This window comes from Tachyglossus aculeatus, chromosome Y3 (genome assembly GCF_015852505.1).
Source record: "Tachyglossus aculeatus isolate mTacAcu1 chromosome Y3, mTacAcu1.pri, whole genome shotgun sequence".
In the NCBI taxonomy this organism is placed as follows: domain Eukaryota; kingdom Metazoa; phylum Chordata; class Mammalia; order Monotremata; family Tachyglossidae; genus Tachyglossus; species Tachyglossus aculeatus.
The window spans coordinates 2,594,770-2,606,674 of NC_052095.1; the positions used below are offsets into that span (position 1 = coordinate 2,594,770).

The 11,905-nt window shown below is 41.6% G+C and overlaps 1 protein-coding gene across 1 annotated transcript in view; it reads right to left on the bottom strand.

The window, feature by feature from the left end:
• Positions 1-8,320, bottom strand: part of LOC119946727 (E3 SUMO-protein ligase PIAS4-like) — a 64,963-nt gene extending 56,643 nt beyond the window's left edge. Inside the window, exon 1 of the mRNA XM_038768145.1 lies at positions 8,276-8,320. Coding sequence (XP_038624073.1) covers positions 8,276-8,317 — 42 coding nt within the window. The 5' untranslated portion in view covers positions 8,318-8,320. The remainder of the gene's footprint in view (positions 1-8,275) is intronic.
• Positions 8,321-11,905: the final 3,585 nt, after the last annotated feature.

Sequence of the window (11,905 nt, forward strand, 5' to 3'; positions counted from 1 at the left end):
CTGGTGAGGCCAGAGGATTTGAGGAGGGAGTTAAAAATCTGAAACTGCTGCTGAGGGCAGCAGCATGGAGGTAAATTCACTCAATCACTTATTTGTATTTATTGAGTGCTTACTGGGTGCAAAGCAATGTACAAAGTGTTGGGGAGAGTATAATACAACAGTGAACAGATACACTCCTTCCAGGACGGAGAATTGTTGCTGGGTAAAGATAACAGCAGGTGAGAATGTTTAAGGCTGACAAGGTCAGTGGGGTGCCTGTATTTCCTCCAGCAATGCTCCACAGCTTCAAGCAGAAGAGTGAAGAAACTGTGGTGATGATCCAGGTTTTAGACTGAAGACACGAGGTTGGCAGAGGGATAGGGAAAGATAGAACTGAGTTCAGTTGAGAGAGCTGTGTTGAGGGTGTAGAATTGTGTGCAAGAGAAAGTAGATTATGTATGGAAACCACATGGGGCAAGACAACTTCAGAAAATTGGAAGGGGCAAACAGACCATAGGTCTCTGCAGAGGTACAAGACAGATTTGTGGGAAAAAGTTTATTGGGGAAGTGGCATGGCTTAACTGAAATAGCACAGTGCTGAGGGTCCCCACTTTTCCTCACCTCTACTCCCTTCCACCACACTAGGACTTGCTCCATTTACTCTTCTCCCCTCTCCCCACCTCACATAATTTATGCTTATACCTATAATTCTATTTATTTATGTTGATGCCTGTTTACTTGCATTGATGTCTGTCTCCCCACCTACAGACTGTGATTCCACTGTGACAAGGATTGTCTCTATTGTTCTACTTCCAAGCACGTGCTACATGGCTATGCACACAGTAAGTGCTCAATAAAAATGACTGAATGAATGAATAAATGAATGAATGAGTCAGAAGACCAGGGTTCAAATCCCAGCTCAACCACTTGCCCGTTTTGTGGCCATGGGCATGACATTTAACTTCTCTGTGTCTTAGTTTTCTCATCCATAAAATGGGGATTCAATACCAAATCTCTCTCCTCCTAAAACTGTGAGCAGTGTGTGGTCCAGGGACTGTGTCCAAACTGATTAAATTATATCTACCCCTCCCTTTAGAACTGTGCTTGACATACAGTAACAGCGTGACAAATATTACCATTATCTGTTTTAGAGAATGCAGGTCAGGAGTCTGTGGCTGAAGAATAGGATTTCAGAGTTGCTGAAGTCACAGACTGTACAATGAGTAGAGACGATGAGATCGAAAATGTGGCCTAGTTGGTGAATGGGTAAAATGGGGTAGAGCTGCAAGTTTGTGTTATTGAGCAATGTACTCTCCCAAACCTTAGTATAGTGCTTTGCATACAGTAAGAGCTCAATAAACACAATTGAATGAATGAATGAATGAATAAACAAGAGAGAAGTGGGCAGTGGAAAGGATGTTAGAAATACTCAAAGGGATATTGAAGTCCCTGAGGATCAATGCAGGGATGGACAGAAAAAGAAGAAAAGTGAAAATGATTCAGAAAGTTGAAGGTGGAACCTGGAGGGTGGTAAACAGCAGCAACAGGTACCTGAAATTAGGTGGACAGTGTGGGTGCAAAGGAAGGGAGAGGGATGCAATACAGGATTTCATGAAAGCAGCATTGTGGAACAAGAAGAAACCAACTACACCCAATTACTCAGGAAATTGCTTCCTGGAGAGGATGTGACTTTTGCAAGAATTTGAAGATGGTGACACTGTAGTCTTCTGGATTAGAAAGGGGATTTGTTTCAGAGACAGCTGGGCAGTGGTTGAAGGTTTTAAAGGAGAGTAGAGGCAGACACAGAATGATACTTAAGAAAAGTGATTTGAGTAGTCAAGTGAAGAATGGACTAGAGAGGAGAGAGGCTGGTGACAGGAAGGCCAATGAGATGGCTAATGAGATCACCTAGATGGCAATTATAAGTGCTTGGACTTAATACTGTGGATTAATCAACAGTATTTACTGAGTGCTTTTACTGTGTGCAAGCATGGCACTAAACCTTGGGAAAGTGTAATATAATAAAGTTAGTTGACACATTCTCTGCCCACTGGAAGTCAGCATGTAGCAGTTTGGATATAATGAATCAATCATATTTACTGAGCATAGTGTGCACAGTACTGTACTAAATGATAGGGAAAGTACAGAATAATACGTTTGCCAATTTGTACTTCCCAAGCGCTTAGTACAGTGCTTTGCACATAGTAAGCGCTCAATAAATACGATTGATGATGATGAGGTAGCGAGGTAACAGTCTAAACGGGGAGACAGACATTAATAGAGAAATGACAGAGTTTACAATTGTGAAGCTGGAAATGGGAAGTGTTGGTAATTGACAGAATGCTTTGTTGAAGGAGATGAGAAATAAGTTGACAGGTTCATGAAATAGGTAAGATGGTGATGCGTTAATGGTGACTGGAAGATCAGCAGGAGAAGAGGCTTCAGAAGGAAGATGAGTTCAGTTTTTGACAAGTGCTATCTGAGATGGCAACAGGGAATCCAAAGAGAAATGTTCTGAAGGCTGAAAGAAATAGAGAAGGAGGTTGGGTTTAGGGAAATCTGGATAGAGCTGGAATTGGAAATTTATAGGCTCCCCAAGGAAGAAGACATAAAGAAATGAAGAACTGAACTGAACTAAAGAACTATAAAGAACTACGAACTACAGAACTAAAGAACTGAAGAACATAAGAACTGAATCCTGACAGCCCCTCACAGGTATTATTTTTCAGTCCTTTTTCCGACTCCTTTCTGTTAACCTAGAAATCCCCAAAATGCAGGAAATTTTACCCATATTAAGACTATTTTATGACTTCATATCTATATATCCATGCAGTTCAATTATAATCTTTTTTTGAGACTGTTAAGGCAGAGATATGGAAACTCAGTCTATCAGTGACATTTATTGCGTACTTGCTTTATGTAGAACACTGTACTAAGTGTTTGGAAAAGTACCATTCAACCCAGTTGGTAGTCATAACCCCAGGCCACAAAGAGCTTATAACCTATATATTAATGTCCGTATTCCCCTTCTAGACTGCAAGCTCATTAAAAGCAGAGAACATGTCTGCTAATTCTGTTGGGTTGTCCTCTCTCACGTGCTTAATTAATACTAGGCTCTGCACATAGAAAGCACTTAATAAATACTAATGATTGATTGATACAAGGGGAAATAATTATTAAAATAGATTAGAAATTGGCTACTCAGTGATCCTCACCTTGATCCCATGGATACCCTAGACTAGGTGGGATGAGGCGGGGAGGTGTCTACTTTTCCTCAATCTTTTCTTTCCACAGTTCTCCTTCTCCCCCCACAACCCTTTTTTCCTAGCCCTCTTCCCTTTTCTTCCTACCCCTTCTACTCCCCACTTTTTCTCCTCATACCCATTTTTTCTTCCCCTCATCCCCATTTTTCCTTCCCCTCATCCCTCCATGCTGCACCTAAATATCCTTTCTTTAATGTCCCACCATCCACCACCCTGCCCCAAGTTTGTCCTCATACTCAAAATGGGAAGTTGATACACCAGGTCGCTAGTGTCATCATCACACAGCAGTTCTTAATATCTACTTGATGATGTTTTAAAAACATCAGAATCAACCTTAAAGGTCTTCTTTAACAAACAATAAAAATCCTACCTGGAATCCTTCCCTTTCTCAATTCCCTTCAGCCTGAACTTGAGAGATTTCATTAATGCTGTTTGGTCTTGATCCTTTTCTCTTGTACCTCTCTTCCTCCCTTCAAGGCCCTACTGAGAGCTCACCTCCTCCAGGAGGCCTTCCCAGACTGAGCCCCTTCCTTCCTCTCCCCCTCGTCCCCCTCTCCATCCCCCCATCTTACCTCCTTCCCTTCCCCACAGCACCTGTATATATGTATATATGTTTGTACATATTTATTACTCTATTTATTTATTTATTTTACTTCTACCTATCTATTCTATTTATTTTATTTTGTTAGTATGTTTGGTTTTGTTCTCTGTCACCCCCTTCTAGACTGTGAGCCCACTGTTGGGTAGGGACTGTCTCTATATGTTGCCAGCTTGTACTTCCCAAGCACTTAGTACAGTGCTCTGCACACAGTAAGCGCTCAATAAATACGATTGATTGATTGATTGATTGTACCTGAATGACCTGGATTTGTTCACAGAGACAGTCCCCAAAAGACCCCTTTATCCAAATAACCCTCTGGCTTAGAACTCCCTCCCACTCCTGGTATCACAGTTCACAACTTTCCCCCACTTTCAAAACCTTATTAAAAATCAATCAGTCATATTGCATGTTATGGGTAGGGAACATGAATGTTAATCCTGTTGTACTGTACTCTCCCAAGCACTTAATACAGTTCTCTGCACATAATACAGATTCATTAAATAAGATTGTTTGATTTATTGAGTTCTTACTGGGTGCAGAGTACTGTGTAAAGTGCTTGGTAGAGTACAATATAATATAAAAGACATATTCTCTACCCACAAAGAGCCTGAATCTCCTCTAAAAGAGTGCTTCCCTGATTAAGCCTCCTTTTTCTCTGCTCCCTCTTCCTTCATCCTACCCATGGCCCCACAGCACCTATGTACACATCCATAATTTATTTATTTATATGAATGTCTGTCTCCCCTTTAAACTGTAAGCTCCTTGTGGACAGGGAACAGGTCTACCAACCCTGTACTGTACTCTCCCAAGGCCTAAGAACAGTGCTTTTTACACAGGAAGTGATCAAAAGATACCAGGACTGACTGAAGCACATGGGAGTTGAAAGAAAGAACTTAGTACAGTGCCTGGCATATAATAAGTGAGTGAGAGACAGAGACACAGACAGAGCAGAATGTGAGCCATGAGAAGAAAAAAACTTTGCAATTGGGGACAGCAGGAAGGGAGGATGATACGAGGGGGCTGGGAAGGTATTGTCTTACTTGAAGTGACTGGGTGTAATGATATGGGAATGGCCGCAAATCTGAGTATGTAAACAAATACATACAAATAGAGAAGCAGTGTGGCTCAGTGGAAAGATCACGAACTTGGAAGTCAGGGGCCGTGGGTTTTAATCCCTGCTCCGCCACTAGCCTGCTGTGTGACTTTGGGCAAGTCAGTTCACTTCTCTGGGCCTCAGTGACCTCATCTGGAAAACGGGGATTAAGATTGTGAGCCCCATGCGGGACCACCTGATTACCTTGTAACCCCCCCAACACTTAGAACAGCGCTTGGCACATAGTAAGCACTTAACAAATGCCATCATTATCATTATTAAATACTATGGAAAATATCACCAGTAACACATTATGAAATACGCATAACCCCTTGGCCCTGCAAACTCCCAATCCCTGGGTTTTCAAATGCACATGAACATTTCTGCTAATTCTGTGTACCGTGCTCTCCCAAGGACTTTGTTCAATGTTCTGCACATATGAAGCTCTCAATAAATATGACTGATTATTCATTCATTTCATTCATTCAATCATATTTACTGAGCACTTACTGTGTACAAAGCTGGAGAGTACAATATAATTACAGACACATTTCTGCCCACAACAAGCTAACAGTTTAGAGGGTAGACAGACATTAATATAAATAAAACATACATGCAGATATATTAGTAACATATTATTATTATATTGATAAATGGAAAAGCCTTATTTAGAAAGGTTGTAAAGTTCTACTGGAGAGCAGTATTTGTTACTAGTAACTAACTCTTGAGCATCTGCCCAAGGAATACCTAAAGTAGTGTTTGTGGACAATACCGTAACTGAGAGCAGTATTTGTTACTAGTAACTAACTCTTGAGCATCTGCCCAAGGAATACCTAAAGTAGTGTTTGTGGACAATACCGTAACTGAGGCTCAGAGAAGTTAAGTGACTTGCCCAAAGTCACAGAGCTGACAATTGGTGGAGCTGGGATTTGAACACAAGACCTCTGACTCCAAAGCCAGGGCTCTTTCCACTGAGCCACACTGCTTAATCAGGGAAGGCCTCTTGGCCATACATGCCTTTGAGGAATGAAATAAATTTTACAGTAATTAACACATTGGTGTTGATAGTCAAAAAGATTACAAAACTAATTACTCCCATGGTATGTCTCCTGAGAACAATTCACATTTCTAAAAAAGACTGTTATGTTTCTAATTGATATTGTATGGTTCCAACTACTCTCCTAAGCTCTTAGTACAGTGCCCTGCATGTAGTAAATGCTCAATAAATATGATTAATTAACTGACATACAAAACTGGGCCAACTGCAAGGCCTTGTCTTAATCTTACAATTCTCCTTAAAGTTTTGAACGAGTCTACTCACAAAATTTTGCTATTTAACAAAAGTACTGATATTTTTTAAAGTATCCAGATTTTATTTGATAATTCCATACTTTCAACTCAGATTTTAACTGAATTCATATTTCTCTCAAATTTTCTAAATCAGGGAATCATTTTTAAACTGATATTTAACATTCTGTGTTTAATCCAATTTTTTTCCCCAAATTACGATTAGTGACCCTAATATAAGACTCTCTAATATCACAAATAATAATCTAAAAGAGCCTAACAATTTGAGCCAAGTTAAAGAGATTAAAATTTCCCCAGGATAAACCCAGCATGTATATTTTTAATCCTCCATATATCATTATAATAATAGTAATAATAATAATGGTATTTCTTAAGCACTTACTATGTGTGAAGCACTGTTCTAAGCACTGGTGGGGATACAAGATGATCAGGTTGTCCCACGTGGGGCTCACAGTCTTCATCCCCAATTTACAGATGAGGTAACTCAGTCACAGAGAAGTGACTTGCCCACAGTCAAACTGACAAGTGGCGTGCCTAGGGTTAGAACCCATGACCTCTGACTCCCAAACCTAGGCTCTCCACTAGTAATATTGGTAATAACGAATTTCCCTAAAAAGTAACTTTATTTTATTATCCCCAACCAATCAACAATATGTGTTGTGCACCACAGGGCACCACAGTATGTGTTGTGTTCTGATGGCATTGACACCTGTCTACTTATTTTGTTTTGTTGTCTGTCTCCCCCTTCTAGACTGTGAGCCCATTTGTTACCTATTTGTACTTCCCAAGCGCTTAGTACAAATGTTCTGCACACAGTAAGCACTCAATAAATACGATTGAAGAATTAATGCACCAATTGGGTTCTAACATTAAGAAAATCACACCAGAGATAATAACCAAAAAATTTCAATAAAGATTACGGTTTTATGATACAACGTACTAATTCTCTAAAGTGTGTTCAAAATAATCAAGTAATCAATAATCAAAACATTACGTTTTGTGTTTAACCTGATATTTGACGCATATCTGCACCACTAAAGATTTAAATAATTCAGTTATTCCTAACAAGGTTTGAAGAAAATGCTCTGAAGAGGTTTGAAACGAAGGGAAGAGAGAAAACTATGAAAAAATGAAGAAAGGAAATGGGGAAAGTCGGGAAAGTCAAGTTTCGACACTAATTAAATTTCACTTGTTTCTCCCTTGCATTTTGGGTGGGCTGGTAGAGGTAATGGAAAAATGGTGCTTGACTCTACAATTCATCAACAAAATTTGAAAAACTTTAACAGTGGGGAAAGCCAAATAAAAATTAACATGCAACTTCCTATATAATCTCTATATGTTTATGTTCTGTACCGTCTTCTTGGGAGTCTTGTTTGTACATATTTATTACTCTATTTATTTATTTATTTATTTATTTTACTTGTACATATCTATTCTATTTATTTTATTTTGTTAGTATGTTTGGTTTTGTTCTCTGTCTTCCCCTTTTAGACTGTGAGCCCACTGTTGGGTAGGGACTGTCTCTATATGTTGCCAATTTGTACTTCCCAAGCGCTTAGTACAGTGCTCTGCACATAGTAAGCGCTCAATAAATACGATTGATGATGATGATGATGAGTCGTTAACATACATGGAAGAAATCAGCAAGTACTGCCAAAAGCCTATGGCTGGGCCCTACGGCAGTGGAGAAAGGAGAAAATCTACAAGAAAATCTTTCTAGGTGAAGAGGCAAGAAAGAGATGAAGAGAAAAAACTAGGGCAGGCCAGAAAAAAAAATACGACTTTGGGGGAGGTAGCTTCTCTTGCGGGCAGGTACAGAGGCTGTTGGCTCACACCGGAGAGGGTAGAGGAAAATCATGGTAAGGTAACGAGGAATGGGGTCCCGGGTCTCAGTGAGTCCTGTCCCAACAACAGAACGGAGAATAATATCTAATCGAGCCAAAGATGTTGTTGCCATTACCCCTTGTTTCCGCTTTTCTTCCTTTTTCCCCTGGAGCCTACACGCGTACCCCCCACCTCCCACTCACTCACTTTAGCCTCCACAAGCTCCGCCGCCATCTTGACCACCACCATCCCCGTCCGTGGGGCAGCCAACGGTTGCTCCACGTGACTCTCTCGGGATGCAGCCACGAGCCAATTAGAAGCTCTGACCCATCCCCCCATGTTTTCCTTCGCCTCCCTACCCCCAGCCCTCCTTCATCCTGCGTGTCTGCCATTAGTCTCCGCATTTTCTTTAATCGCAATGTCACGAGTTCTAAGTTTACCTTGTAAAGTTACCTTGATCCAGCTATTGGATCAATACTTGGAACAGTGTTCAGTGCTTAGAACAGTGCTTGGCAAATAGTAAGCACTTAACAAATACCATCATATTATTATTATTACTTGAGAATTGGTGTAGATGGAATAACTTTCCACATAGAAATGTCCTCCAAACCGTGCAGGATTTTCCCTCCATAACATTTTATTTTATTATGGTATTTGTTAAAAGCTTACTATGTTTCAAACACTGTTCTAAGCACTGGGGTAGATACAAATTACTCAGGTGGGACACAGTCTCCACAGTCCTACATGGGGCTCTCAGTCTAAGTAAAAGAAGGAAAAGGTTTTGAATACTTGAATCCCCATTTTGCAGTTGAGGAAACTGAGGCAAAGAGAAGTTAAGTGACTTACCCAAGATCATACAAGCAGGCAAATGGCAGACCTATTTTTAGAACTCAGGTCCTCTGGCTCCTAGGCCCATAATTTTACTCATCAGGCCACACTACTTCCCACTTCTTGGATGGTGCCCACCAAAGCAAAAAAGCCATAGAATTTTTAGAATTTGACATAGTTATTTAAGTGGTCATTATGATTACTGACCTCTGAACAATCAATCAGTCAATTAAAGGTATATATAGAATGCCCACTGTGTACAGCACACAAACTTAAGCAAAAGATCAGAGTTTTGTAGGCATGTCCCTTAGCCATAACAGGCTTACAGTCTAAAAGGGGACACAAAGATTAATATTCATTCATTCACTCAATTTTATTTATTGAGCACTTATTGTGAACAGAGCACTTTTCTAAGTGCTTGGGAGAGTACAGTACAATAAGAAATAGAAACATTCCCTGCCCACAAGAAACTTACATTCTAGAAAGGAAGACAGACATTAATATTAATAAATTACAGGTACCTACATAAGGGCTATGGGGCTGGGAGGGAGGGATGAATAAAGGAAGCAAGTCAGGGTGTTGCAGAAGGAAATGGGAGAAGAGGCAAGAAAGGTTCAGTCAGGACAGACCTATGGGAAGAAATATGCCTTCAATAAGACTTTGAACCGGAGAATAGTAATTGTCTGTCAGATATGAGGAGGGAGGGGGTTCCAGGACAGAAGCAGGACATGGGTGAAAGGTCAGCAGTGAGATAGACAAGATCAAACAAGGTATAGTGGGAAAATTACCATTATTGGAGTGAAATGTGAGGGCTAGGATGTAATAGGAAAGTAGCGAGGTAAGGTATTCATTCAATATGAATATTCAATCGTATTTACTGAGTTCTTAATGTGTGCAGAGGATTGTACTAAGTGCTTGGAAAGTACAATTTGGCAACAAATAAAGACAATCTCTACCCAACAGGTTTACAGTCTAGAAGCGGGGAGACAAACAACAAAACAAAACAAGTGGACAGGCATCAATAGCGTGAAAGTAAATAAGTAGAATTATAGATATGTACACATCATTAATAAAATAGAATAATAAATATGTATGCATATGCACAAGTGCTGTGGGGCAGGGAGCAGGGTAGAGCAGAGGGAGGGAGTAAGGGTGATGGGGAGGAGAGAAGGAGCTGGGCAAAAGTGGGGCTCAGTCTGGGAAGGCCTCCTGCAGGAGGTGATCTTTCAGTAGTTCTTTGAAGGGGGGAAATGTGCTTGTTCGGCAGATGTGAGAAGGGAGGGCATTCCAGGCCAGAGGTAGGACGTGGTCCAGGGGCCGAAGGCTGGCCCAGGTGAGAATGAGGCACAATAAGGAGGTTAGTGGCACAGAAGTGGAGTGTGCGGGCTGGGCTGTAGAAGGACAGAAGAGAGGTGAGGTAGAAGGGGACAAGGTGATGAAGAGGTTTGAAACCAATAGTGAGGAGTTTTTGCTTGATTCGATGGTTGATAGGCAACCACTGGAGATTTTTGAGGAGGCAGGGTGATATGCCCAGAGCATTTCTGTAGAAAGATAATCCAGGCAGCAGAGTGAAGTATAGACTGAAGTGGGTAGAGACAGGAGGCTAGGAGAGCAGAAAGGATGCTGATGCAGTAATTCAGTTGGGATATGATGAATGATGGTTCTAACAAGGTAGTGGTTTGGATAGAGAGGAAAGAGCGGATTTTGGTTATATTATGAAGGTGAGAAATGTTATGAAGGTGAGAATGGCAGGTTTTGGTGACAGATCGGATATGTGGGGTGAATGAGAGAGCAGAGTCAAGGATAACACGAAGGTTGTGGGTTGGTGAGAAGGGAAGGATGGTAGTGTCGTCCACAGTGATGGGAAAGTCAGGGAGAGGACAGGGTTTTGGAGGGAAGATAAGGAGCTCAGTCTTGGATTGAGTCTTGCTGAGTTTTAGGGGGTGGGAGGACATCCAGATGGAGTTGCCCTGAAGGCAGGAGATGTGGGCCTGGATGGAGGGAGAGAGAACGGGGAGGAGATGAAGATTTAGATGTAGAGGTAAGAAGGGACAAAGTGATCGAGGGCTTTAAATGGTAAGGAGTTTTTGACTGATGCAGAGCTCAATGGGAAGCCACTGGAGATTCCTGAGAAATGGAAAAACATGTCCTGAACGATTTTATAAAATCAATCAATCAATCAATCAATCAATCAATCGTATTTATTGAGTGCTTACTGTGTGCAGAGCACTGTACTAAGCGCTTGGGAAGTACAAGTTGGCAACATATAGAGACAGTCCCTACCCAACAGTGGGCTCACAATCTAGAAGGGGGAGACAGAGAACAAAAACCAAACATATTAACAAAATAAAATAAATAGAATAGATATATACAAGTAAAATAAATAAATAAATAGAGTAATAAATATGTATAAACATATATACATATATACAGGTGCTGTGGGGAAGGGAAGGAGATGAGACAGGGAGAAAGGAGAGGGGAGTGAGGGGGGGACGAAGGAGGGGGCTCAGTCTGGTAAGGCCTCCTGGGGGAGGTGAGCACTCAGTAGGGCCTTGAAGGGAGGAAGAGAGCTAGCTTGGCGGATGTGCGGAGGGAGGGTGTTCTGGCCTGGGGGTCGACGGTGGGACAGGCGAGAACGAGGCACGGTGAGGAGATTAGCGGCAGAGGAGCGGAGGGTGCGGGCTGGGCTGTAGAAGGAGAGAAGGGAGGTGAGGTAGGAGGGGGCGAGGTATGGAGAGCCTTGAAGCTGAGGGTGAGGAGTTTCTGCCTGATGCGCAGATTGATTGGTAGCCACTGCAGATTTTTGAGGAGGGGAGTAAAATGCCCAGAGCATTTCCGGACAAAGACAATCCAGGCAGCAGCATGAAGTATGGATTGAAGTGGGGAGAGACACGAGGATGGGAGATCAGAGAGGAGGCTGATGCAGTAGTCCAGAAGGGATAGGATGAGAGCTTGAACAAGCAGGGGGGTAGTGGTTTGGATGGAGAGGAAAGGGCAGATCTTGGCAAT